General features: G+C 52.7%; 2 protein-coding genes across 4 annotated transcripts in view; one reads left to right on the top strand and one right to left on the bottom strand.

Moving 5' to 3' along the window:
- The window catches only part of NXN (nucleoredoxin), a 152,407-nt gene extending 134,297 nt beyond the window's left edge, over positions 1-18,110 (top strand). Inside the window, exons 6-8 of the mRNA XM_070395436.1 lie at positions 10,110-10,289; positions 12,021-12,145; positions 15,053-18,110. Of these exons, the coding sequence (XP_070251537.1) occupies positions 10,110-10,289; positions 12,021-12,145; positions 15,053-15,235 (488 nt within the window). The 3' untranslated portion in view covers positions 15,236-18,110. The remainder of the gene's footprint in view (positions 1-10,109; positions 10,290-12,020; positions 12,146-15,052) is intronic.
- Positions 18,111-20,804: 2,694 nt separating this feature from the next.
- MRM3 (mitochondrial rRNA methyltransferase 3) lies at positions 20,805-27,115 on the bottom strand. 3 transcript variants are annotated; one of them, XM_070393469.1, is made up of 4 exons: positions 26,795-27,115; positions 26,329-26,573; positions 25,024-25,191; positions 20,805-22,925 (listed from the first exon to the last, which is right to left on the bottom strand). In XM_070393469.1, exons 1-4 carry the CDS (start codon positions 27,106-27,108, stop codon positions 22,384-22,386), a joined length of 1,269 nt encoding a protein of 422 aa, XP_070249570.1. In that variant the 5' UTR covers positions 27,109-27,115; the 3' UTR covers positions 20,805-22,383. The 3 variants fall into 3 exon arrangements, with proteins under 3 accessions (XP_070249570.1, XP_070249571.1, XP_070249573.1); XM_070393470.1 differs by having other exon boundaries at positions 26,329-26,570; XM_070393472.1 differs by lacking the exon at positions 26,795-27,115 and having other exon boundaries at positions 26,387-26,475.
- Positions 27,116-27,127: the final 12 nt, after the last annotated feature.

Here is a 27,127-nt window from a genome sequence, read left to right as displayed (position 1 = left end):
ACCCCAACCTCCTTCCCTACTGATAACCTCCAGTCTGTTCTCTTTATGAGTTTTGTTGTTTGATTGTTTACTTTGTTTTTTACATTCCACATCTAAGCGAAATCATATAATATTTGTCTTTGTCTCTCTGACTTAGCATAATACTCTCACGATCCATCCATAAGGTTGCAAATGGCAATACTTCCTTCTTTTTCATGGCTGAGTGGTATTCCAGTGTGTGTGTGTACACACACACTACATCTTTTTATTTATTTATTAATCCGTTGTCGGACACATAGGTTGTTTTCATATCTCGGCTATCATAAATAATGCTGTATTGAACATAGGGGTGCATATCTTTTTTGAGTTAGTGTTTTGTTTTCTTCAGATAAATAGCAGTATTTATCCATATGCTGGATCATATGGTAGTTCTACTTTAATTTTTTTGAGGAACCTCCATACTGTTCTCCAGAGTGGCTGCACCAATCTATATTCCCACAAACAGTTATTATTCCCGGTCAGGGCACATGCTTGGGTTGTGAGCTCAATCTCCAGTAGGGGGTGTGCAGGAGGCAGCCGATCAGTGATTCTCTTTCATCATTGATGTTTCTGTCTCTCTCTCTCTCCCTCTCCCTTCCTCTCTGAAATCAATAAAAATATTTTAAAAAGAAAAGAAAAAAAGTGTACAGTGTGTTGAGTTGCCAGTGTTATAGTTAAAAACAGAGCAAAGTAAAGGAATTGGGAGTACAGGGTAGGGTTAAGGGGACCCACTTGCAAACTTAGCTAAACTCCTTTAAACATTTTAAATTGATTTATAAATTTAAATCTTAAAAAATACTTACCTGAAAGATAAAATGTCCCCAAATTCTTAAGTCTTTTAACTCTAGTAAATTAAACTTAACAAATATGGCAATTCTTAAGTTCTTCTCCTAAATGGAGCAGTACTGTTAGTATGGTTTTAACTTAGAATCATAACCCAGAATCAGTAACTCATTTTAATATTGTAATCACAGGACCAACCTGTTATTCTGTTGGGCCACCTTGCTTACATGAAAACAAATGCAGAAGTTAAATACCAAATATGTATGTCTTTCTTTCCTTCTTTTTTTTTTTTTTTTTTAAATAACCGGCTTTTATTTATTTATTTTTTAAGAGAGAGGGAAAGGGAGAGGGAGAAGGAGAGGGAGGGAGAAAGAGAGAAACATCCACTCTGTTGCCTTCCACATACACCCTGGATTGAACTCACAACCTGGGCATGTGTCCTGACTGGGAATCGAACCAGTGACCTTTCGGTGCATAGGACAACGCTCAACCAACTGAGCCACACTGGCCAGGGCATGTGGATGTCTTGACACACACAAAAAAAAACATTAATACCATGGGTTTAATTCACGTTTCTAAACTTAATTCTAGATCTTCCTATGTCTGAAAGATGCTCACTTATAAAGGAGATAATTGTATCCTTCCAATGATATCATCTCGGAAGTCTCTTCGCTGCTCATTGAGGTTGCATATGTGGATGGCCCTGGTCACAGTGCTGGTCTTTGCTCTCCAAATAGGATGGTCCTCACCTTCAGAGCCCTTGTAGTTTGAGTCCCTGGTTTGGGACCCTTCCTGAATTCTTCTCTCTAGTCTTAGAAATCAGCAACTCTGCCCTAGGCTGCATGATCCCGCAATTGAATTTTGCTTTTCTTTACCTCTGAGGATATTTAAATGCTTCCAGCCTAGCTCTAAATACCTTTGAACTTGAAGGAGTTGTGTATTCTTTCATACTCTTCATAGCATCACAAAACTAAAAATTGTTCTTTATTGAACTCTGAATTTCCTGAGCTTTGTATGACCATGGTTACAACTTCCAAAGTCATTCCACTGGTGTGTTTATAGGTATGTGTGTATAGTCCAAGCTGGTTTTACTCACAATACTTGCAACACCAAATGTGTAGTTTTTCCACACGCCAACCGGTTCTTTGACACCTGTGTCACGCACATACAGTTCAATTCAATGCAATTCGGACACCAGGTCCCTGGAGTTCGGGTCAGACCCCACAGGGCCACCTGCCTCTCCCCCTCTTCAGATGCCAGTTGCAAGTCCCAGTCCTTTTGACTGACTGGCTGTAAACCAGCGTTCCTGTGGCCCGTCCTCTGCGTCAGTAATTGGCTAGAACAGCTCACAGGATTCTGGAAAACATTTTACTTACTGTTATTACTGGTTTGTTATAAAGGATACCACTCAGGAACAGCCAATGTAAGAGATGCACTGGGCAAGGCTCCTGGGAAGGGCGTGGAGCTTCTATGCCTTCTCCAAGAACTCCCGCCTGGAAGCTCTGCACCCGTCACTGCGGGCTTTATGGAGGTTTCATTATATAGGCATGATTGGCTAAATCACTGGCCCTTGGTCATGAGTTCAACCTCTAGCTCTTCTCCCTCTCCAACAGAGTGAACCTGTGGGTGCTGGGAGGGTGGGGAAATTTGAAGGGGGGAGTGGAGCTGAATGTTCTAGGCTTCTAATCATGCCTTTCTGGTGACCAGCTTCCATTCTGAAGCTATTTATGGGCCCCGCCCCCAGTCATCTCATTAACATACAAAAGGACACTGACCACTCCCAGATTCCAGGGGTCTTAGGATTTGGGACTAAGACCAAATATTAGAACAAAAGATGCCCCTATCACCCCTTATCACGCAGGAAATTGTAAGGGTTTGGGGAGCTCTGTGCCAGAAACGGGATGAAGACCAAACATGTATTTATTATTATATTACAAAATCCCACACACTGCCCGGCTGGCGTGGCTCAGTGGTTGAGCATGACCTATGAACCAGGAGATCAGGGTTCGATTTCCGGTTGGGGCACATGCCTGGGTTTTGGGCTCCATCCCCAGTATGGGGCATGCAGGAGGCAGCTGAACAATGATTCTGCCTTATCATTGATGTTTCTATCTCTCCCTCTCCCTTCCTCTCCGAAATCAATAAAAATATATATTTTTTAAAATCACACACACACACACACACACACACACACACACACACACACGAGTCAGCGGAGGGTCTTGCTGTTTTGAGCGGCTGGTCTTCAGCACCTCCTACGGGGCTGTCTGTGGGAGCGCTCCCGCTCCCTCTCTGACTGTCCCGGGCTCTCACTGAGGCCTTTGATGAGGGCGCTTTCACAGAGCCGTGCCAGGTACATTCCCCACCACCGCCCAAGGTGAGCCACCTCCACCGGGCCTGTCTCTGTGCCTTACCGCAGGCCAGTGACCTGATCTGACAGTCCCTTGTGTATGGAGGAACTTGAGGGCAGAGCATCCCTGTGCTGTCCAACAGGCCCGATGAAAATGGCTAATGCCAATAGAACTCTGACGCCCTCAGCATCTCGGGCGCCAGGCTTGGAGCGTGCCTGGGCCCCCAGTGTCCCCAGCGTGCTGAAGGAGGCCTTCCTCAGTGCCAGGTTTGTTGAGGCGTCCACGCAGGTGTGCTGGGAGAGTCTACATCTTGAGACCGCCGCCCTCAAGTCCCCCTTTCACAGAGCAGCGGGGCCTGCCGCGGCTCACCAGGGCGGCCAGGCACAGGGCCTGCTGCTGCTGGCGCTCAGGTCACTGGCTCCCTCAGAGCTCTGGACTGAGCCCGCACTGTTAACCAGCAGCCTTCAGCCGGCCACCTGAGTTCAGCACGGCCCTGGCATTTGGCCTCCATCCATATCCATATCCTTTATTCTAGGGGAGTAGCTGGGTTGGCCTGAGTTGGAGGGCCTCCTGACTCCCAGCGCATTTGCAGGCTGCAGGCTTTGCTGCCCTGTAAGCTGTTAAAAAGGCCTTTCTAAGGAAAGGGTTTAGACACACTCGGAAAAGGCAAATCCCATTAGCAGGTGTCTAATCCTGGCGGCCAGGGAACACCGTGCTCTTTCAGGGAGGCTTAGGGCCCCTTCCCTCCTGGGCCAGGGCCCCGGCTGGTTTTGTTCCTCGCCCCTCCCCGGCCCCCAGCCTCTGGGGAAGGCAGCTGGGGCCGAGAGGGGACCTTGGCCCTGCCACCAGGGAGCAGACGCTTTAGGCCTGGCGGGGAGGCGGTGTGTGAGGCCCTTCGCTCTCCCAGCACCTGTTTATCTTCCGTTTCTCTGCTGCCTGCTTGTTCTTCTGCTCTTCCTTCTCTTTCCTTTCCCCTCCTTCCTCTTCCATGTCCCCCCTTTCTCCTCTCTTCCCCGCCCTTTGCCCTCTTCCCTATCCCTTTCAAAAAATAGATTTGAGGCAGAATCTATCTATTTGTTATAGAAGCGAAGCATTTGGAGACTGTAATTTTCAGCCAGTGGAGGGTGAGGGGCCAGCGCTGGTGTGTTTTGTAGACAGAGCTCCGTGTGCAGAGGGCTCCGTGTGCAGAGGCTGGTGCCCGTTATCTGGAGCTGCCCATGACCGTGGGGGGAGCCACGGACCCGGGGGAGCTGGACCCAGGGACCCGGGGGGATCTGGCCATGGACCCGGGGCGGGGGGGGGGGGGGGGCGGGGGGAGCTGGCCCCGTGGGCAGAGGCTGGGGGCTGCCTTGGGACCCAGTAAGCAGCTTCTGTGCTCTGTTCTGTTTGTCTTGCTTTATTGTGAGCACATGAAGAAACAGGAAAGGACAAAGAATAATGTAACAAGCACCGCCTGGGATTGACATTTTTGCTTCAGGTATTTCAAATATAAACAAATGGGAGCGTTGACCCAGACAGGGGTGGGCTTCCTTTCACTCCTCTGCGTGCCTTCTCCTTCCGCACCACCCCCCTGCCCCCCACCGGGGGCAGCTCTACCGTAGCTTTAATGTGTTATCTTCATAATATGTTTTCATACTTAACAGCATATATGTGAGTCCATGAATAATAGATAGCCTGCTGGGTGTGTTTTAGAAGCATACTTAAACGCTGACATGGTGTGGTATCATTCTGCAACTTGCTTTTCTGGTTTAACGTGACGTTCCAAGAAGTAAGTATTTCATTGTACGGCTGTGCCATGGTTTATTTATCTGTCCCACTGCTTGTGGATACTTGGTTGTTCCTGGTTTTTCTGTATTTCAAGAACATCGCCATCCATGTCTTCGTGTCTGTCTCCTGCACAGGCATGTGCCCAAGCAGCTTTCGGGCCTCCCAGCCACGTTCAACTAGGCCCAGACCCACACCTTGGAAATCCTTGGGTTTCTCTGAGCTTCAGCATACAAACCAGCTGCCTCCTTCCTCTCCATAGCGCTCTCAGCAAAGGCAAGCTTTAGGGGAGCCAGGAGGGATGGAATCACCCCACCCCTACCGCCCTTTGGTTCTCATTTGGTTTTTATTTTATGTCCATACATTTATCATAGCACCATGTAAGGAGACTGAAACGTATCTACATTCCTGCCTCGCCAGCACAACTGTTTTCACTTTCTGAGTCCCTCTTGGTCCCTGTCCACATGCATACTTACCCATAGCTGTTTCTGTACGTGTAGCATGGTGTGTTCTGCACTTCTGTGTAACAGTACGTTACAAACATTTCCCGTCTTGCCACAGTCTTCACAATGACCATGTCCGTGGCCGCACGATATCTTACCTGCCCATGCGCCCCGACCTGCTCTTCTGTTGCGGGGTCTGCTTTCCTCCCCTTTCTCTTCCCGGCTCCCACAGTCTTTGAGCGATTACTCCCAGGCCCCTCAGATCATCTAGAAACAGAGAAAGAAAGCTCCCTAGGCTACAACCTGCCCGGCTTCTCCACCCCAGACGTCCCAACCACTGCTACCTCCTTTAAAACTCCCTCTTTCTGCCTGGCCAGTGTTGGTCAGTGTGAAGTGTCGACCTATGAACCGGGAGGTCATGGCTCTATTCCCGGTCAGGGCACATGCCCAGGTTGTGGGCTCGATCCCCAGTGGGGGGCTGTGCAGGAAGCAGCCATCAATGATTCTCTCTTATCATTGATGTTTCTCTCTCTCCCTTCCTCTCTGAAATAAATAAAAACAATATACCTAAAAACAAACAAAACAAAACAAAAAAAAACAACCCTCTTTCCTTGGCGGTAGAAAAGCAACCAAACCAAAGGATGGGGTAGTCTTAGTGCGCATGGCTTGAGATGGTTTTAAATACGAAGAGGCTCCTCCCTAGAGGAAACAGGTTGGAGGGGCTTCCTGGGCCTTGTTCTTCCTTCTGTAGGTTTGGAGGGAGATGGTCAGGGCGATTCTTGGGCACCACTTGTGGTCCAGCACAGCCCCCAGGGCAGGGGCTTGGGGCTGAAGCCCGGTCTTGTGGCGTATATGTTCTCCGCCCGGAAGTTGAGCTTAGGATGCTGCAAGTAAAAGATGCCAACCCCAGGCAGAGGCCCACGGTTCCTGGACCACGGGCTCGGTGCTGGAGCTGCCGCTGTCTTCTGTTTCTTTAGCTGGGCCCTCCAGCCGGCGTGGAGGTTTCTGTTTCTCCTACTAGAGCAGTGGTTCTCAACCTTCTGGCCCTTTAAATACAGTTCCTCATGTTGTGACCCAACCATAAAATTATTTTTGTTGCTACTTCATAACTGTAATGTTGCTACTGTTACGAATTGTAATGTAAATATCTGATATGCAGGATGGTCTTAGGCGACCCCTGTGAAAGGGTCGTTCGACCGCCAAAGGGGTCGCGACCCACAGGTTGAGAACCGCTGTACTAGAGTGAGGCACCAGTCTTCTGTACCGCTGCCGTCTTATGAGCCAAATAATTAATTTAGGGCTGATAAAAAATAGTGATGAGCTTATTTATAACAAGACCTAATATTTATGGCATACTTACTGCTAACCAGATACTCAGCTGAAAAGCATTTTATGTCCCGCTGGCATGGCTCAGTGGTTGAGCATCGACCTATGAACCAGGAAATCACGGTTCGATTTCGGATCAGGGCACATGCTCCATCCCCAGTGTGGGGCCTTCAGGAGGCAGCCAATCAATGATTCTCTTTCATCATTGACGTTTCTATCTCTCTCTCCCTCTCCCTTCTTCTCTGAAATGAATTTAAAAACTGTGTGTGTGTGTTTTTAAAAGCTTTTTATACTTGTCACCTTATTTATTCTTCACAACAACCAAATAAGATAGGGAACTGTCGCTACCCCCGTTTGGCAGCTGGGAAAACGAGTCTCTCAGGAGCGACTTGCCGGATCTTCCTTAAAATTCTGGCCATAGTAGCCCATCCCGGCTGGGGAGCGATGAGTGTAAGTGAAGCAGAGATGAGCTGCCCCCTTCCATTCCCTCCGGAGAAGCCCCTTGCTGGTGTGGAAGTTACTTCATATAAAGGCATCGGCTAGAAATGTTCCGTTCCCTTTACATTCCCGTTAGAGCCTCTGCCCTATTTTCTCCTTAGAAGTCTCAGCTTCAAGGGGGCAGGGGAGCAGGGAATTCATGATGGCAGAGGAGAGGGAAGAGGTGATTGCAGTCTCCGCCTCCTTCCCCTGCAGCCGTGGGAGGAGAGGGATGAGGGAGGTGGGTGGAGCAGCAACCTGTAGATGCAGGGCCCTTCCTCTGCCCTAGTCACGGAAGACCCCTGTCCCAGGTGCTGTGAGAGCCCCGCCACCTGGTGGCCCAGCAGAAAGAGCAGCTGCTGGTACAACAGGCAGTCCAGGGGTCCTGTCCCAGCTCGGCCAGTGGCCGGGTGGCCTTGGGTGGGTAGCCGTACTTCTCATACCATCTGCTAGGAGGCTTGAGCACTGGGCGGGGAGTGCTTCCTGAGCCTGGCAGAGCGGATGCCCAGCTTCCCCTCTCCTACCCACTCAGTCGTCCTGGGGGAAGCACATGCCCTCAGGGCTCTCGGGCCAAAGGAATCAAGATCTGGGGATGGGAAGGGGGCCTGGCACGGGGCGGAGATGGGCTTCTCCAGGTTGAAGTCTGATTGTGGATACAGTCACATGCACCTTGTTATTTTGGGCTTTTGTGTGTGTCTGTATGGATGTCTGTTTTTATTGATTTTTAGAGGGATGGAGCGATAGAAACATTGATGAGAGAGAAACATTGATTGGCTGCCTCCTGCATGCCACCCACTGGGGATTGGGCCTTCAATCCATGCATTTACCCCAACTGGGAATAGAGCCGGCGAACTTTTGGTTTATGGGTCCACACTCAACCACTGGGCCACACCGGCCGGGCTGTTTGGGGCTTTTAGACTGGGCTTCAGGGCTTGAAGCACCAATACAAGCGGGGCCTGCTTTCCCACCGTTGGAGAGGAGGGGAGTGGAGGGGAGGGGAGAGGAGATGCAGGCCTAGTGGAGTGGTTCTTTCTTGGAATCAGCTGAGGGCTCCTCTGCAGCCAGCTGGGGGCTCTGGGTTCTTACCTTGCCACCCTGGTCCCCACGGGCGTGGCTGCAGCCATGGTAACAGCAAAGGCCCTTTAGAGTAGTCCCTTGGAGAAACGGAGGCACTGAACCAGGAAGTGGACTTCTTTGCCTTCAGATTTTACTTTTCCTCCCTTCTCTGTCCCCTGGGCCTGCTTGCCCTCCACAGACCAACGGGACATCCCACGTGTGGGCCACAACCGGGCCGGCTGCTGGGTCTAATCATAGCAGTGGGTGGGCCCCAGTTTAACCCAACACTAGCAATTGCCCAATTTAAGAAATACACCGATTCTCTGATTAAAGGACGCTGCCAAAGCATTCTCGAGGTAGGGCATGGCGCTGGAGACACCCTCTGCAGCAGCCGCCTGTTGTGGCCCCGGCCCCGGCCCCAGCCTGGGGTACGGCTGCTGACTCAGCCCAGCCCGGTCCTCAGGGATGGGGACAAACCCAGGCTGGGGGCTCGGGGGGGGGGGGGGGGAGGGGGGTAGATAATGTGCAGCTGGGAAAATGAGGCTGGATACACCGTCTCCTCCGCTCCAACACCGACTCCCCGGGGCCTGGACAGCTCTGCTTCCTAAAGCCCCGTGGGAACAGGCTGTGCTGCCAGAGAATGGCCTCCCGGCAGAGCCTGGTTCTCTCGGGGCCTGTCCCGCACACGCTGAGCCACTTCCAATAGGTGCGGGCAGAATGGATTCGTTTTCCTTTTGAAGACAGGCCCACCACCAGGTGCCCGCCCCCGGCCGCCATGGCCGGTTAAAAAACACCAGGGCCATATTTCTGGTACCTCAGTGTACCCCCCACGGAGAAGTAAAATGTCAACGGAGCAAATTACCGACCGAACGCATTGGAATCTATAAATATTAAATTGCTCTGGCTTTCACTTGCCCGTGTCCAATTAAAGCCCCGTCGGCTCCAGGGGACAGGCGGCTGGTTAGTGCGAGCTGGGCTGGAGAGGCAAGTGTCCCCAAAAGGCAGGGCTGAGGCTGACCCTGTGGGCTGTGGTCGTGGGGGGTGGCCCTGACTGGAGGAGAAGCAGCGGGTGCAAAGAGCAGGAGGTGGAAAACCCAGATGCAGCTGGAACCCAGGATGGGGTTGCTCTGTTTTTCTATTTGCAGCTCTGTGGGGGGGGGGGGGGGGGGGTGCAGGGAGCTATGTGTTGCATTTGTTACCCCAGCCCAGGACTCTAATGTGAGGGTGGCTGCCTTGCTCCCTCCAGGGACTGGACCCCTCAGAACAGATATTGGAACCCCCCCAGGCTACAGGACTGGAATTGGGGGGTGGGGCTGCCACCTCCCAAGGCAGCAGGGCTGGAGTTGGGCCACTGGCCCCCTGGGCAGCCAGCTGTCCTCCTCCTGTCCTGCTGCCGCCCCTGCCCCAGGCTCCTCCCCGACACAGGCCCCGCCTTTGTGTGACGCCCACGGCATGGTTGGTTTGTGTTGGTTTGGCGTCTGTACGCTGCCTGGGAGCGTGTGTTCACACCATCAGTTACGGTCGGACTCCTGGCAGGTGGGGGCAGCGTTTTCTGCCTCTTTGGGATCGTTTAGGATTTATCGACTGCTTCCCTGTGCCAAGACCCTGTGCGATGTTCTTTAAATACACAGCTCGTTGATCTTCACACAGTCGGGTGAGGTGGGAACTGCAGGACATCCACCCCGTGGCCCAGAGGGGGGAAGGGACCTGCTCGGGGTCCCGTGGAGAAGGTGTGTGCAGACCCAGCGGAGTTCCGCGGCTGATCAGGGGCTGGGCCCGATCCCATCCGAGGCTTTCCTGAGCCTCTGCCTGGTCCTGGGTCCTCCTGTGCCCTCTGGGTGGGAGCTGCCCCTCCTGCGGGCGGTGGCCACGCCAGCTCTTTCTCTTGCAGGCATCCCCACCCTCATCGTGCTGGACCCGCAGGGGGAGGTGATCACGCGGCAGGGGCGGGTGGAGGTGCTGAACGACGAGGACTGCAGGGAGTTCCCGTGGCACCCCAAGCCCGTGCTAGAACTGTCCGACTCCAACGCCGTGCAGCTCAACGAGGGCCCCTGCCTCGTCCTTTTTGTAGGTATGAAGCTGGGCGGGGGTGGGGGCGGGGGGGGGGGCAGGGGGGGGCGGGACCGACCCACCTGAAGTGGGAGATGCCTGTCCCTACAGCTTCTTCTGTCACAGAACAATGCGGAGCCTGGGCCTTTGTCTCTCCCTGCAGCCTTGCTTTTGACCCCAATGATTTATTCATGGCTCTCCCCTGTGGGAGGGGTTCTGGGAGCTGCCGCTGTGCTTTCCTTCCTAGCTGCTCCCGACCGCCAGCTGGGAAGCATAGGTCAGGCCCTGGGCCCCCATGAACAGGCCCATTGTTGGAAGGAGGTGGGGCTGCACCGAGGCAGCTGCCGGGCTCAGCCCCCCCCCCCCCCCCCCCGCCCCCACTGCCCTCGCCCCTCGGGCTGCTGCTGCTGCTGGTCACCTGTGTTCTGGCCAAATGGCCGGGGCTGCTGGGGCTCTCCCAGCCTCAGGTGGCATCTCTGTGGCCAACCACCCCTCTCGGTCTCCCCTGTGTGGCTCACTCTGGCGCTCGGTGGGTGGCTGCTGTGAGAGGCAGGAGGGCACAGGAAGATGGACTTTGCTCCCTGCAGCCCCGTGAGGTGACTGATGCCTTTTGCTAACAGAGCAACTGCTGCCCAAGGGCCACCTCAGCCTCTGCGTGGGGACTCGCTGCTCAGCTCCAAGTAACTTTGGGTGCTAGGAGCATGGCTGAGAGGCCGCCATGCCCACTCGGTGAGGTGGGTTTGGGGATGTGTGCAACTCCCACCCCTGTTCTCTGGAGGTCTGGTTTGGAGACCCCCCGGGGAAGGGGGCCACACACAGACTCGGAATTCTTGAGCACACCCACTGCAGGCTGGTCCTGTGCTTTGAGGACAGAGGCTGTCTGTCCGGGGAAAGATGGCCTGGGGGCTTTCCCCGCCTGCTACAGGCTCCCACACCTTTGTCCCGGGGCTGAGAAACAATTCTGAACTGAGGGACAACTGGGACCTCACTGGTCACCTGCAGATGCGGAAAGAGAGACCCAGAGAAGCCAGGCGAGTTCCAGCATCACAGCGAATTAGACGTGGATCTGGAGAGTCCCCAGGACCCTCGAGCTGTGTGGCATTTCTGGGTGAAAGTTGCCTGCTGGCACCTGCTGCCCCTACCCCCCCAGCTCTGCAACTCGGGGTGTCACTGTTGTTCTCAGTTACAGGGCTCAGCGGGCGTGAGCCCGGGACCCCAGTGTGTGGCTGCTCTTGGAGGCAAGGGATGCCCCACAGGGGCTCTGGGAGCCTCGCTGGGTGGTCTCCATGCAGCAGCCTGTCCCCTCCCAGGTGAGCCGGGCTGGTAGCTCTGCCTCCCCGGGGCCACCAAAGCCGCTGGCCAGACAGCAGCCCCACCCACCACCACCACCTCTGCCATGAAGTCAGTGATCCGAGTCCCGGCATCTCATTCTGTGACTGAGAGAGACTCTACCGGGGACCTCCAGTCCTGGCTGAGGGGAAGCTTAGCTCCCAAGGTGGGTTTGTGAAGAACTGAGTGGAACGTATCACTTTTGCTTGGGGCATTAATGCTACTCAGTGAGGTGAGCTGTTCCTGGGAGCGCAGTGCAGGAGGGCACCGTGTGAGCAGGAGGCCTCCCTCCTGCACCAGGAAGCAAGGCCTGTGTCCCCAGGGAATCGCTTCCACTCAGGGGCTGCCCAGGTGGGCAGTTCAGCCCTGAGGGCACCACTCGCTGACAAGCCCTGTGCTTCATGTCTTTCTCTCCCCATCACAGATTCTGAGGATGATGGGGAGTCCGAGGCGGCCAAGCAGCTGATCCAGCCCATAGCTGAGAAGATCATCGCCAAGTACAAAGCCAAAGAGGAGGAGGCGCCGCTTCTGTTCTTTGTGGCGGGGGAGGTGAGTGCCGCCTGGGCCAGACCAGGGGCCGACCTTTAGAACTTGAGTGATGGGCTTTTGGGGATGTTGAAGGGGGCCCCGGGGTCTGGGGTGACGGTACTTCCGGACAAGCTCACAGACAGGTGAGGCGCAAAAAGGTGTGTCGTGGAAAACCACCTCCCGCCTGGCTGCCTCCTCCTTCCTTCTCCCTCGCTCAGCGGCCTCCGAGCTGCAGGGAGCCCTCCCAGGGCAGAGCCCTCTCTGCAGCCACCAAGATCGCGGTCCACACTCCCTCCCTTGGGGCTGGGTCGGAACCAGGCCCTGCTGCTTTACAGAGTGTCTGCCAGGTCAGCCCCGCCTCACCGGCCCTCCAGTGAGCTTTTCCCAGGACAGGGATCCCGCCGGGGGCCACGCTCTGACCTGAAGTCCCAGCCAGCCAGGGAGGGTGCGCGGGTTGGAAACTGCGCCCCCCCCCCCCCCCCCCCCCTCTCAAGGCCGGTCTCATGAAGTTGGGCTGGACGGAGCAGAGGACTTCCTCCAGGGTGAGCAGGCAGGGCCCTTCACTGGCCACCTCCAGCAGGCGCCTGCCTCCTCCTGAGATACAGGACACTCCGCCCTGCAGGCTGGGAGTCTGCAAGATGGGGTCAGCGCAGGCGCCCTGCCTTGGTTCCCCTCCTCAGGAGCCATCTCTGCACATGTTCCACCGCCTCCCCAATCCAGCCGGGCACCAGCCATACGCCGGTTATTGACAGACACTTTTGGAAGCCCCGGGGCCTCCTTCCGCCCAGCGGTACCCCCAGTTGGTCAGAGCCCATGCTTACTTCAGGCTGTATTTGGATCCCAGGAGAGGCAGCAGTGGCCAGACACCCTGAACCAGCACCCATTCATCACCCCCTCAATAGCCTCCCCTGCTATAAGCCCTGCGGGGCCCCTGCCTGCAGCTGAAGTTCCCCTGCTGCCTGCCGTAGGGTGGAGGGGACAAAGCAGGTTCACAGGCCCTGCCTCGGGGCTACACGAGCCCACTCCACACAAAGCACAAATGCAGGCTGCTCCGAATTCATTAAACTCTGACCCCGTCCAGACGGCTCCGGCTCCGAGGGAAAAGATGGGTGTAGAACAGAAAGGGCTGGGCTGGGTGGGGTGGGGCTGGAGGGCTCCAGGAGCTGCTGTAGAAATGTGGCTGAAAGGGGACGTTTTGTGGCACCAAGCCAAGTGCTTCCCCTGTTCGGTCCCATTTGTCCCCCCTCTCTGGCTCGATAGAATCATTGCCGCTTCACAGATGAGGAGGGCGAGGCTCCGAGAGGGTGAGATGCCCCGGTCTGGCCGGCTGGGCTGAGTGCCGGCCGCTCTCACACCTCACCCAGCCCCGTGTGACCTGGTATTAAATCCATTTTACGGGGCAGGAGACCTGGGCTCAGGGAAGTGACTTGCCAGAGTCACACATTAAGTAGGTAGCAGAGAGGAGTGAGCGTGAGGTTGGTGTGACTTCAGAAGCAGTGCCCTGCTCCTTTGTCCTTGTGGCCCAGCAGATGGACTGGCCCACGAGGGAAGGATGCTGGGACCAGAGAGCTGGACAGAGGGGCTTGGTCATCCACTGCTCTAGTTCCCCGCCTGGCCGCCCGTCCTTCCTGTGCGTTTCACCTGAGCTCCTGGCCTCGGCAGCTCCCTTGGTCCGGTTTCTGTCTGCATGCTCGGAAGGAAGGCAGCATGGGCGGAGGATGGGCACAAGGCGCTGGGACATCCGGCGTTGACCGAGCACCTCTGAGCTCAGGATTCCGGCCTCTCACATTCCAACCAGGGCTGAGGGGGCCCCTTGTTTGTGTCCATCCTGTCCCCTCGGGCAGGCAAAAGCCATCCCTTCTGAAGCCTTAATAACCATTAAAGTTCATCTCTCTGGGGAGGGGAGGATGGGAACTCCGTGTTCAGCAGCTGTCCAGGTATCTCTCTCTGTTAATCGTGAAGATTGTTCAGTTACCCACGTGGAGGGCCTGAACCAGGGAGACAGCGCCAGAGATGCTGAGTCACCGAGCAATTCTGGGGTTGGGGGAAGAGATGGTTACCAATAATCTTCCTCATGGTGTTCCCTTTGAGGAAGGAATTCTTTTGGTCTCAGAAACCGGTGAGCTTTAAGTTTCATGCCTCTAGCTCACCAGCATAAGGCCAGGAATGCCCCACGCCCTTTCTCGGCAGGGTGACTCCGGTCTTTCACTCCGTGTAGAATACTAGACTGTACATTGTATAGTGAGACCGCCGCGGGATGGGTCCGTAGGGTCCGTTTTCTGTTACCTGCCACATGAGGGTCGGCAGCGCGAAAGGGAATTCCAGATGGTTACCTTGCAAGTCTGTCTCCTGGTCTTTGGATTTCTGTGTTTGTCTTTATACCTAATAAGGCTGCATCTGATGTCAGGAAAATTCACCTGGACAGTCCCTGAGAATGTGTGGGAAAGGGTCAGCTTCCTGCTCAGATAAGTACAGCATCTCGTGTCAACGTCAGTAGTGTCTCTGTAGCCCTGTCTTCCCTCCTGGTTCTGCGATGCCTGCCCCCTGAAACACAGGCAGGGCTGGAGCCCAGATGGGCCTTGGCACAGTGGGGCCGCAAATGATTGAGAGTTGACTGCAAAAGCAAGCAATCAAAGGTCATCACATTTTTTTTTTTGCAAAGCAGAGGCTTTCGTGCTAATAAAGAAGACTCGCCTGGGGGCTTGGGGTGATGCAGAGAGAATTTTCGGAACCAGCCTCCCCCTCTGCAAGGCAGGGCAGGGCCCACTGCTCCACACTCTGGGAGCCCGTCTTTCATGGAGGAGGCCCGCTCTTCAGGGTGATGATGGAGTGGGTCCATCCCACGCCATCTGGGGATCCTGGGCCCAGGGGACTCTCCGCTCTCTCTTGAAAACTTACAGGTTGTCTCTCCCTTCTGGTGACTTCCAGGATGACATGACCGACTCCCTGCGAGATTACACCAACCTGCCCGAGGCCGCCCCCTTGCTCACCATCCTGGACATGTCAGCCCGGGCCAAGTACGTGATGGACGTGGAGGAGATCACCCCAGCCATTGTGGAGGCCTTTGTGAATGACTTCCTAGCAGAAAAGCTCAAACCGGAGCCCATCTAGTGGGGCTCCGGCCTCGTGAGACATTATTTAAAACTCAGTCTTCTCCTCCTCCTCCTCTTCCCCTTCCTTCCCTCCGCCCATGGACTTTCCCAGCGTGTCCTGAATCACACAACCCAAGTGTCCAACCTCTCTGTGGTGCCTTGTTTTCTGCACTAACTCCTCAGCCAGCACCCTGGGTGCGCATCCTCTCAGCAGCAGAAGAACCGCCATGTTTGGAGACTCTGCTTGGGATTCGCAGGGTTCCCGTAACCCGGCCGGGGCTGGGGCTGCATCACTCCCTGTCACCAGGTGTTCTACCGAGTGAGCCTGCAGGGACAGTGCTCGGTGCTCTGGCTCACACAGTTCAGCGACACAGGTGGGGCAGGGACAGGGCCACCGCCTCGTCAGGCCTTAGCTGAGAGCTTCTGGTGAGAAAGCCTTTCTAGATGACTCTGTCTCGGTCTAGGGAAAGCTAGCTTGTCCGTTGGTTCTTGGGCAATTGATCTCGGACCTCAAAGGAAGCTTGTGTTCTTTTCTGGTGAGAAGAAGAAAAAAATAGCTGCAGTCATGATTCATGTAGTAATTGCTTCATTTGATTGGGCTCCTACCATGGGAGAAGAGCTCTCATTCCTTCCTTATCTTTCTTCCTTGATCTTGACCTTCTCTAAGTTTCTGCCTTCTCATATGAACAGCCCCCACTAGCTTGGAATTTTGTTAATAAATTCTTCCCCCTTGGACTTCTTCCCAAGGAGATGCACTTGGCCCTGGTTCTTAGAGGAGCACCACCTCCCAGTGCAGACCGCTGACTCAGCCCGGCTCTGGGCCTGGGACCACGGAGCTCTGTTGAGGTGCTCATGCCCACCTCTGGTTACCCCTGTCATTCCCTTTTCTTGTCAGAGCAGAACTAAAAGGAGACAAATTACCAGAAGCATTGCTTTCCCCTAAGAACCTGCAGGAAGAGCTGTGCCCGAGGGTGGGAGTGAGGGCAGAGGACATGGCGATGAAGAGCAGGCCTTGGACCCACTTGGCTGGACCCTGGTGGTCGGCTCCTTATTTGGGCTGAACTGACCACTAAAAGGAGAATAACATCTGTGTTCTTGGGATTTGTGACGGAAGGTTTGCCTGGGGACTTGCAGGGTTTTAGCCTCTTTCAACCAGATGCCAGAGTCCTTAAAGCAATCCCAGACCTTCCCCGTGGCCCCACTCATGGCACTCTGCCAGCCAAGACCATGGATTTGGAAAACCCAGCCCCCAGCTGTAACACCACTGCTCCTTGCCGAATTGGATTGTTGATTTGTAGTTCAGAGGTACAAAATGAGTTGGTAATGAGACTGTTACTCGATGTCAGCAGCCTGAAATGCAATCACCTAGTAAGCAATAAAGCAGGCATCTCTGGACGTTACCAACCACTCGGCCATTCCTGTCCTTAATAACAAACATCTTTTTGCTTGTGGTGCTGTGCTCGTAGGAGGTGGGCAGGGGGATGGGACATAGGAGAGCCTCTCAATTTTCATTGGACACCTGGTGGCTACGTTTCAGAATTGTCGAGGACCCCGAGACCCAACGCGGTCATCTGTCAAATCCTCCGGAAGCCAGAAAGCTCGTTCGGATTAGAGCACTAGAGGCAGCTCCCTGCTGGCTGCCTGGCTGCCATCTCTCTTGGTTTGACTCGCCCTTGCACGCGGTGGATTCTCAGAGTAGACGTCCTTGTGGACATGTGTGCTCATTCCCTCCCTGTAGGGGAGCAGATGCTCTGAAGCTGGAGAAGTCCAGGTTGGGAAACACAAGGAATCGGACCCGTGTCTCCCTGTGATGGATGAGGCAGTAGTTGGAGATCCTCACACCTAGCTCTGTCTTAGGGCCGGGGTTTCTCTGGGAACCCTGTCAGTGTCTCCCTTGGGGGGTGGGATGGGGGTGGGGACAAGTTGAGTTTCACCTCCTTTGGAAGATGGGTAAGATTTCTGTCCGTACCCTGTGTCTTGATGACCTTGGGAGAAAGGTGGTCTCGTAGCAGCTACTTACCATCTGGGGTGGAAGGAACAAATCCAGTGAAGAGTCCCTGTGAGTCATCGCAGCAGAAAAAAATAGGTCATCTGTGGTCCTTCCATGTCCCGCACAGGGCTGACTGAACTACTTGCCACTAAAGTCAACTAGCTCCTTGGCGCCAGAATCCCCTTTAGAGAGGGGGTGCTGGTTCAGATCGGTGCGAAGCTTCACTAAAAAGGCGCATTAGGGTTATAGAATGGCGACTTTGGGGGGCAATGCTGGGGGAGCAAGACAGTGAAACATCCCTGTCTTGATAGCGCAAGCGATCTTACAGGTTATTGGTGCAGACGAAGTGGGTGGCTTCTTAATTTCCACTAAGCACCTCCAAAATACCTTAAAATTCTTGTCGCTAATTGGAAGCAGGTTAAAACACCAGCTGTCGAGTATTCAGGGGTTTCCGACAGCAGCTAAGGAAACCATGCCCTGCAGCTTGAGGCAGGATGGTGGTTGTAAAAATGCCACCCCCGGGTTCCAGATTGTGCTCACCACAATGACTTCCAGATTTGATTCTATCCGTTTTCACAGCAGAAATGAGGGTGTGTTTTTTTTTGTTTGTTTTTTAAATCTGTCCCCAACAATAAAGATCTGCTTCTTCTAGATTGGTATTACAATGGGCAGTTGCAGATGCCAGAGGGTGACTGAACACCAGCTTCCTTTGTCTCCCTCCTCACCCCCCCCCCCCCCGCCCGCCCACACACACTCACACACTCACACACTTGAAATCAATGGCGCTCCCTTACCCGAGCACTGGGAGCCAGTACTGCTTTTTTGGCATCAGCCAAGCTTCAAGTGGTAATTTTCAGCCAGACTTTGTTTTTTCCTGTTGCCTAATTAAAGACACCGAAAAGCTGTTCTCTCCTCCTGCTGCCTTTTTGCAGGGCAGCAGAAAGAATTCTGCAATGATGTAAAGACTAGGATATGGTCCAGGGACAGATCTGCCGGGTCTAATAAGCTGTTGCTCTGTCACCTGAGAAGAAAGCCACACGTGTGCGCGTGGGTGTGCGAAAGGCTGTGCACTTGAATTACAGCGCTGGGGGGGCAGGGGGGCTGAGTGAGTGTCTGGTCCATGCCCCTCTGGTCCTGCAGGCACGGGCACGCGCACATTCTGTTCTGTCGTTTGTCCTGGTTAGCGTGGACAGGCCCGTGCTTGCCCCATAGGACCGGGATGCCACCCAAGGACAGATTGTAGGGAGGCTCAGCCGCGCCCTCTGCAGCTTTCCTCAGGCTGCCTCTTTGTGAAACAGGGACGGTCAGAGGCCCAGGCTCAGGAGCTTTCCAATTCACTCTCAAGTGGGCCTGCTGACGTGAGCACTCAGCCCCTTTCCCTCTGCGTGGATACTGGAAGAGCATCCCCTGCTTTCCTTCAGGCAGGCCGCTCAAGGGAAAACTCTTTGGGGACAAATGGCTGTTGTTTATTAGCTCCATTATTGGTGCGAATGGTGCACGTGCAAAGGGTGAAATATTTCCCAGGCAACAAAAGGCTTGTATGTAGGGAAATTTTTATATTGGGCCCTGCTTTATGGCCAGGGTTTCTCCTACTGGGGAAAATAGGAATTAGGATGTTCTACACACCCCTTGCATGGGAAAGCATGACGTAAATATGCTTCATTTTCAAGACATAAATATGTCCCGCCCCCTTGGTGTTTGGAGTACTTCCCAAGCCAGGAAGTGTGTTGTTAAATTTGAGTAGGAGTGTTCTGAGGGACTGTTGGGTTTCCGTTCAATAATGTGCCAAAGCCTCTGTCCCCAGGCAGCAGGCCGGTGGGACGCTCAGAGACAGCCGCAAGTCTGGTGCTGGTGCCTCACACCAATAGGTCACCCACAATGGGCTAGAACTAGGATTCAACAGGAGGCAGGATCTCAGGACCAGGGCCACAAAATACATCTCCGGTGGACATCAGAGGCTATGGGAGTGCCCGGCCAATCACGAGCCACTGTGCCTGTGGCAATCAGTTGGTGAGTGGTGAGAGGGAGGCTTGGAAGCCAGACCCTGCTGCAGCCAGGCCACCTCCCCAGCCTTTGTTCCCTTCTTGCATTTTGAGGAAGCAGCAGCTTTCGTGATGGTCCTCACCAACTACGAAGCTTCAATTTAAAAAAGCAGCGCTTCCCTACAAAACAAATGCAGTGAGAACAGACCTGATGCTGTTTGTCATGTGTTCAGGTTTTTCGACGTACGCGGCCTTCGAGCAGCAGCCCTGGCATCCTAAGCTCGGCTGTTTGCAGAGCTCGGCTTGCAGCTGCTCTCTCAGCTGCTCCAATGCAGCAGGGCAACCTAGTGAGAGACTGCCTCCTCCAGAGCGGTCGTCTGGCTCACACAGTAACCTGGCTGCTAGCTTATTACCTTTGTGTATTAATTGATGAAGAGACAAAAATATCTTGAAGTTTAAGGTGTCTACAAGTGTGTGTCTCCCCCCCCCCCCCCCCCAAAATGTAAAAGCTGCAGGAGGGCAGAGGTGGCTTGGCCAAGAGGGGAGCCCTGGGCCCAGCAGGGCAGCCAGGCGTTTTCAGCACCACCCATGGGACCCTGGCTGAGCACTGCTAATGGGGTCTTTGGTGGCAGAACAACAAAAGTGGAGCTAAATGCTGCTCAGCTTGGATGGTGATGACATCTGTTGTTGCTGTTACCCCTGGGGCAAGAGGTAGGCCCCAGGGGGAACCAGTCCCTAGGTCTGTACATCCTCTGGGCCTTCACCTGGGAGAGCAGCTGTGACGGAGAAGGAAACAGGTTGTGGGGGGGGTGGGGGGTTCTCCCTGCCCAGAAGCTCCAAGCCAAAGGGCGAGGCAGTGGTTCCCAGTATGGCCTGGGGATCCCAGTGTTTGCCTGAAGCTGCTTTCTCAGAGGTTCTATTCAAGGGGGCGGGGTTGGGGGGATGAGGTGCTAGTTTTGTTTTGCTGTGTCCACTTCTCATTTCTATGCATTTTCTCCTTAGTTTTGGGTCCACTGAGCTCCTATACTTCAAATTCTGCCCGGAGAATGACAATATGGATGAATCTCCAACTTACCTGAGCAGTGGCTTGCAAAATGCTTCGTGGTGGAGCATTTAAATACTCCACCCTCTTTTCAACTTAAATCCAGGAAAAAGCCTCCCGGCCGGTTGGGAATGGTTTGAGGTATGGCTGCCACCTTGTGGCAGAATCATATTACAACTGTGCTCAAACACAAAGGCAAGGGGTAAGCTTGGCCAACCTTCTGACATCTTTCAGCCAAGCAGTGTTTTGCTTGTCAGATCCTGCTCAGTAGTTATTATTTCCTGGGGAAATGGTGGCAGAGCAAGTGTTGGCCTCAAAATTGAGACTTCAAGATAGCGATTTTCCAATATTACTCAGCAAACAACTTCACTTGCTTCCCCTATAGTCATTTTAAAGAAAGGAAAATTTGCCCTCCCCTCTGTTGAATTATACCCACGAAAACACAAAAGGAAATCACCAGGCATGGTGTATAAACCATTGACCACAAAGTGAAAGTGATGTACATTTCATTTCCAGCTTACACCCAGGATAAATTAGGCTTAGAATTACTGTTTTTCTGAACAAGGACAAGGTATAGCGTTTCATTTTTATTTTGTAACAAAAGTCAGCAGGAAGCATAACCCAGGGACAGAAATTACAGACTGGTTTAATACTGGGCCTGGGCTTCCTTTTAGTGACTTTCTTTAGCACTTTTTCCAAGGTGTTGAGACCAAACGTCAACAGAGGGGTGGCAGTTTTCTGGGCCGCCTCCCAGATTTAGTGCTGGGCATTGTGGCTGTGAAGCTGGCAGACTAAGCCCCAGCCTTTGTGGGCTCCTCCACTTTCTAAAAGTTGACGGTCTTAATCTGTGGGCCACTTGCATTGGACATTTGTGGGGGGCCCTAGGCAGGCCCAGCCAGATCAGAGAGTGGCACCAGAACAAAAGTTCTGATAAGCCTTGGAGAGAACCAACCAGATTGTTCCTGCAAAAACTCCTCCCCTCAAACATGCCAAAGCAATCTCCTCTGCTACCTAGGGCATGAGTCAGACTTGATCTCTTGGTTCTCTTGAAAGGAAGTTTAACCAAGGACCTGGGAAAGCCAAAGGCAAAGGAAGATCTCGGTGCCTCTTGGGAATGCCAGCAACTCAGCCTCCCTGGAATGAGCAGCTGAAGGGCTCCCAAGGGACCCTAACCATTGCAGGAGCCACTGTGTGGAAGGGATGCAATAAACCACACTGCTTGTGGTGGTGTCAACTCCAACCCCATCCTCTGTGGTCACAAAAGCAGACTCAAATAGGTCCCACCCTTGAGTTCCGCAGTGACTTAAAGCACAGCAAATACTACCTGCATTTGCCTATTCCTGGTTACACCCCAGCTGGCACATGGTGAGGACCTAGTCAGTCACTATCTGCTGGGGGTTTGACAGAAGAGCAGGGTCTTGCTAGTGTTATGGGCCCAAGGGTCCCTGGCTCTTATCCTCAGAACCTCAGCTTCTCTCCCCTCACAGAAGCCCTCGTTTGCACAGCAACCAGGAATGCTGGCACTTTCCTAAGTTCTGTTCCTCAATGCAGGAGAGGGGACTAATGTAACTCCAGTCAGTACGTTTAACCAAAAGTGTTACATAAGGTAGTTACATAACAGCAGGAAGCAAGTAAAAGGGGTACAGCTTTCCTAACGGATGCAGACTAAGCTGAAGATTCTAAAACTGCTTCCTCCTTTTCTGAACAGAGCCCTTAAAAAGATGATCTGCAGAGGTGCTAAGAAGGTATAATGCCACTTGAACTAAGCTGCTTCTACCAGCTGTATCACCAGAAGTGGGAGAATCGTGTTCTACATACACAATGGCTGTTGAAGTCAGGGCCTGAACAAATTGCAGAGACTGACACAGCCAGCTGGAAAGGACAGCTGGCTATTGAATGCCATCACCTGTAGCCTTCACATATATATAAAAAATTGGGGTGCGAGGAGAACGGGAGTTCTCGGGAAGAATCTTGACCTTTGTTATTTTTAAAAATAAGCAAAAATTCAAGAAAATTCCTATTTTTAATAACTACCCAACAGTTTTATGCCTCGCTGTTGGGAAGCCATAATGACCAACTCTGCCAGCCTAATGTAGGAGAGCTAGAGACAGCCTCAAACCAAGGATGACTTCCACGTCCCCTCTCAGGGGCAACTAACTCCTGTCCCTGCTCAAGTGTTCCGCCTTTAGCCGCAGTTGTCTTCTCCCTTCAAAAAGGAGGATGCTGGCAGCCATGGCCGAGTTCAGGCTGTCCACACCAGGCACTACAGGGATCAGCAGCCTCTTGCCCCCGGTGCTCTCAGCCAACTGCAGGGACTCCAAGCTCAGGCCATGCGTCTCCCCACCTATGACCACAGCTGCTGGGGCCTCTGTCCAGTCCAAGTCGTAACTCTGGACCTCAAGTTCAGGGAGCCAGTCTTTACTGGCTCCAGTTTCTAGATCCTCCTCCTTCTCCTCCTCCTCCTCATACTTGTGAATCTTCGAGAGTTGTTGGTCACACATCCAGCCATGGTCACTGGCTTTATTAGATTTCTGGGCCTGGGTATAAAGGCCACAGTTGTCTGCCACATAGACCCGGGTATCGTCGGGCAAGTACTTGGGCACTGTTTCCCAGTCCAGGTTGTTGATGATGGGCACCTGGAAATGTGCACCCATACCTGCCCGCAGCACTTTGGGCTCCCAGGGATCCACACAGCCTAGAAAATAAAAGAGGATCTAATTAAGATTACAAACCTTCCCAGACGAGGGGACTTTCAAGTAAACTAGATTAATTCTGGATCAGGAGATAAAACAAAAAATCTCCTACTGTAGGTTCTTGATAGCTGGCACCGCTGCCTCCCCCATATGGCACTATCCAGCAGTGGGACTGTAGGAGGAATTCCGGCTAGTGCCCAAACAGACTTTATTCATCCCTTCAACATTCACACCTGCCAGACATTGTATGGGAGATGCAACAGCATTTAAAGTCCCCAACCTCAGCGAGCTCATGATACAGAAGCAGCATGAAAAGGGTAACTAACAGAAAAACCCTTGCACAAAGAAGGACTACCAGGAAAAACACCCCAGAGACATGACACTGAGCTGGATCTTGAACGATAGGAGGATCCTGTCGGAGAAAAAAGGCCCAGGGAGAGGTCAAAGCTACAGAAGGGGGAAGAGTGCCACAGTCCAAACACTATAAGTAAGGTGGATTAGGAAAACTAATGGGTAGGTGTGGCGGGAGATAAGACAGGAGTTAGGTGTGTAGGACGGGTGTGTGGCGCTGCTGGTCATGGAGACGTGCCAATTTAAAGGCAGCTGGGTATGAGTTCAGGATTTTATCCAGAAGACAAATGACATTGAAGGATTTTAAACAGAATAGTGACAGAATCTGGTTTATCTTTTAGAAAGAGCCATTTGGCTTCAATGCTGAATCTGATTGGAGCAGGGAAGATGCTAGAGAGATGGAGAAATCAGACTGGAGGCAATTACAGTAATCCAGGGAGAACCAAGGCAACAGCCTTGTCCTTCACATACACACCTGCTCTTACAACAAGAAGGCTAAACCATCTACTCTCTTACGTACGGGCACGTGCTCAGCCCAACAACTTCTATGTACTGGCAGATACTTCACCTTTCCTAGGACCATGTGCTGGAAGAAGACAGCAGGACCAGGACACCACAAACCTACCATCCTCCTCATTAGCACAAGTCTCCTCACTACAAGTTATTTTAAAGAGGGGCCCAGATTCATGAGGAGAGCCAGCTAGTGTGACCCCTCTACTTGGTGGGGGAGTACAGGGCAAGATGATCCTGAACGATAGGAGGATCCACATGTCCTCAATACTATGCCCCACACCAAGTGTTCCCTACTCATTTCCTAACACTCATACACAGCCGCCAGCACCATTGTGAAAACATCACTTGGGTTATATAGGAACATTTCCAAAACCACACCTACTCAGAGCTCTCACCAATGGGGCAGGTAAGTGGGTACTGATGATGGAGCCCAAGCACCCAGCTCTCACACTGGCAGAGAAATGCACTCCAACGTGTGACGGGGAAAAGTTAAAAGAGGAATTTAGGCAAGTCTCAGCAATGGGTACCAATTTTAGTTTACACTGAAAGGTAACTTGAGTGTTTCTGATGAATGATCCCCTCCTTCCCACCCTCCCCTAAGTTGTAATAGGCATTTTAGGCTTGTCCCAACTGTTAGGCAGGTCTGTTTAGAACCAAGCTTACTAATCCCCATTTCTAATGAGGAGACAGGAAAAAAATGTAACGAGGCTAATTTGTGTTGTGGGGTGTTTGACTTCTGAGGCTAAGGGAAATGTATCACAATTTCATAATCGCACTCTGTTGAAATAATTTCCTTTCACAGGATTCAGAATGTCAAAGAATTAGAATGGTCTCATATACCCAACAATTTGGAAACTCAAGATCATTAAATAAAGGACTTGAAACCAAAAATGAAAACTAGCATCTACTTCTTTCCCTGATTGATTTTAAGTTTTTTCTTTAATAACCTAGCAGGTGTCAAAATAATTTTAAAAGATAATCAACATTTACTGAATTGCTTTGTGCCAGGTACAATGCCAAGTACTGTCTGTGCATTATGTCACTTGATCCTCAAAACCTGATCCTACCTTCCATGTAGATTCTGTTATCATACCCACATTATAGAGGAGGAAACGGACACTCAGAATTCCACTCAGACATGTAGCTAATGAGGAGCAGACCCAAGATTCAAATCCAGGCATGTCTGCCCAGAGCCAGCTCACTTACAAATGGCCCCCCAGTCACAGGCGCTCTTACCTTTGGTGAGTAATACTTTGCTGCAACCTGCCCCAGCAGCAGATCTCAGAATCGTCCCCAGGTTCCCAGGGTCTCGGAGATTGTCACAAATCAACAATAAGGGCAGTGAATGGCAAAGCTGAGTTGCTGGGAATGTCATCTTAACGTGATCAGGTCTGGCAAAAATCCCTGAGGAAACAAAATAGGAAGTTCACTTGTCTAATGTAGACATGGGGAATAATTAGACTTTTCATTTATTTCTCACTGCCTATATTCTTAATTACTTGAATACATTCTGGTTGAAAAAATTCAAAGAGAAAGTCCTACCAGTGATCCCCCGCATAAGTGCTTTCAATCTTGAAGTGTATTGTATACTTTCAGAACTTGTTCCATGCAGCTACCTGCATATATGCACATCTACCCACACAGAGGTGCTTTTATTCTTTTACAAAATAAATCACACTCGGTATTATCCTGTAATCTACTTACCTAAGCCTATAACACGTCTTTGAGAACTTACCATGTCAATGCATTTGGAGCTTATTCTTTTAAGTGCTGCTTCTTGTTTTGTAACTTGAATGTACTACGTTTATTTAAATCTTTAATGGACTGACATTTACTATATTTTCAATTTCCCCTATTATAAACAACCCTGCAATAAACATCCCTGCATGCCTCTCTGTGCACAGGTCTCAACATTTCCCTAGGAAACACTCCCTTCTACGTGAAACGAGTAAACGGTGTGTACACTGTTCATGGTAACTGATATTGCCCGCCCTCCCCACAAGCCCTTCCAGTTTATTCACACCAAGAACACCTACTAGGACATCCCTGCACCTACCCTATCAATGACATCACAGCTACATAAAACCTTACGTTACATTCAAGCAAAGGAAGACAAGGCTTCCTGTTCCAGGGGCTAAACAGGGCAATACATTGGCGCTCAGACCTGCTTCTAGAACAAGGGAGTCAACGACAGGCATCGCCACACGGGCAGGGGTGCTGTGGAAATGGATGGCTAAATCTTTTGGCAAACGTTTTCCTAAGTTTTAGTTGGGCATTAAAGGTTGAAGAAATGACCTTAAAAAAAAAAAAAAAAAAAGGTGTGAGGAATAATAAAGGGCCATAATACAAATAATGATGGCTTCACTTTCCACTAACGATACTAGAAGACGCACGACTTATAGAAGATGTGAGAACTCTATTTTTCTGGGCATCTTCAGTAACACTTTGAATCTGGCTTAAATAAAATGTGTTCCCCTGAGACGAGCATGAACGAACAATCCCAGGCCTCTCCTGCCGGCGACACACCGCGCAGCCACTGACCCATGATTCCTTGCGGTGTGACTAGGTCGGACCATTCCTTGATTTCCTCAAACTTCACCTTAACGAGGCGGACCCCCTTCAGCTTATCGGCGGGCAGCTCCTTCAGGTAGTCCAGGCGGCTGAAGAAGAACATTTGGGGCACAGCGCCGGCCTTGAGGGCGTCCGCGATCAGCCGGCGGCCTTCCAGCAGGATCTTCCCTTGCTTTTCCCGGAATGTCCTGGACTTGACGACGGTCATCACGCTGCTGGGGGGCAGAAACACAGAGACTGGCAATGAGCACGCATTCCCGACTCGGAGGTCCGCCTCGTCCTAACGGACAGGGGGCCCGCGCTGCCCTCCGTGCGTGACCAAAGCCAGCGGGTGGTGCTGGAGCAGGTCCTCCGCCGGAGGAGAGAGGGTCAGGCCCGCTGGGAGGCGGGAAGGGAGACGGGGACACGCCGTCCACGCGGTTTAGGAACACGTCACCTCAGCCTTTTGTCCCCGGGGAAGGCCTTATCGTAGCGCAGCCCCGACTCTTCCCAGGTGCTGGGCGTCTGGGCTGGGGGCTCCTGAGGCGCCTGCTTCGGTCGCTGCACGTGGGGACTGGCCTCGGCCGCCGCCTTCCGGGGCCGCTTCCCGGGGCCGGGCTTCCGGTCCACCACCTCTCCGGACGGAAACAGCACTTTCACGGGGCTCCGCCGCAGCGCCCGGACCCAGCGCCGGGCGTCGAGGTCCCAAGCCTGGACCGCCGGCAGCAACGGCCGCGGGGCCCATCCCACGCCCTTCACCAGGATCGCCATCTTCCCCGGCGCCGGGGGG

This window comes from Myotis yumanensis, unplaced genomic scaffold (genome assembly GCF_028538775.1).
Source record: "Myotis yumanensis isolate MYYU_CA2020_CCGP unplaced genomic scaffold, mMyoYum1.0.hap1 SCAF_16, whole genome shotgun sequence".
NCBI classification, from domain to species: domain Eukaryota; kingdom Metazoa; phylum Chordata; class Mammalia; order Chiroptera; family Vespertilionidae; genus Myotis; species Myotis yumanensis.
The sequence above is the reverse complement of the archived record's forward strand: the minus strand, read 5'-3'. Positions and strand labels throughout refer to the sequence as shown.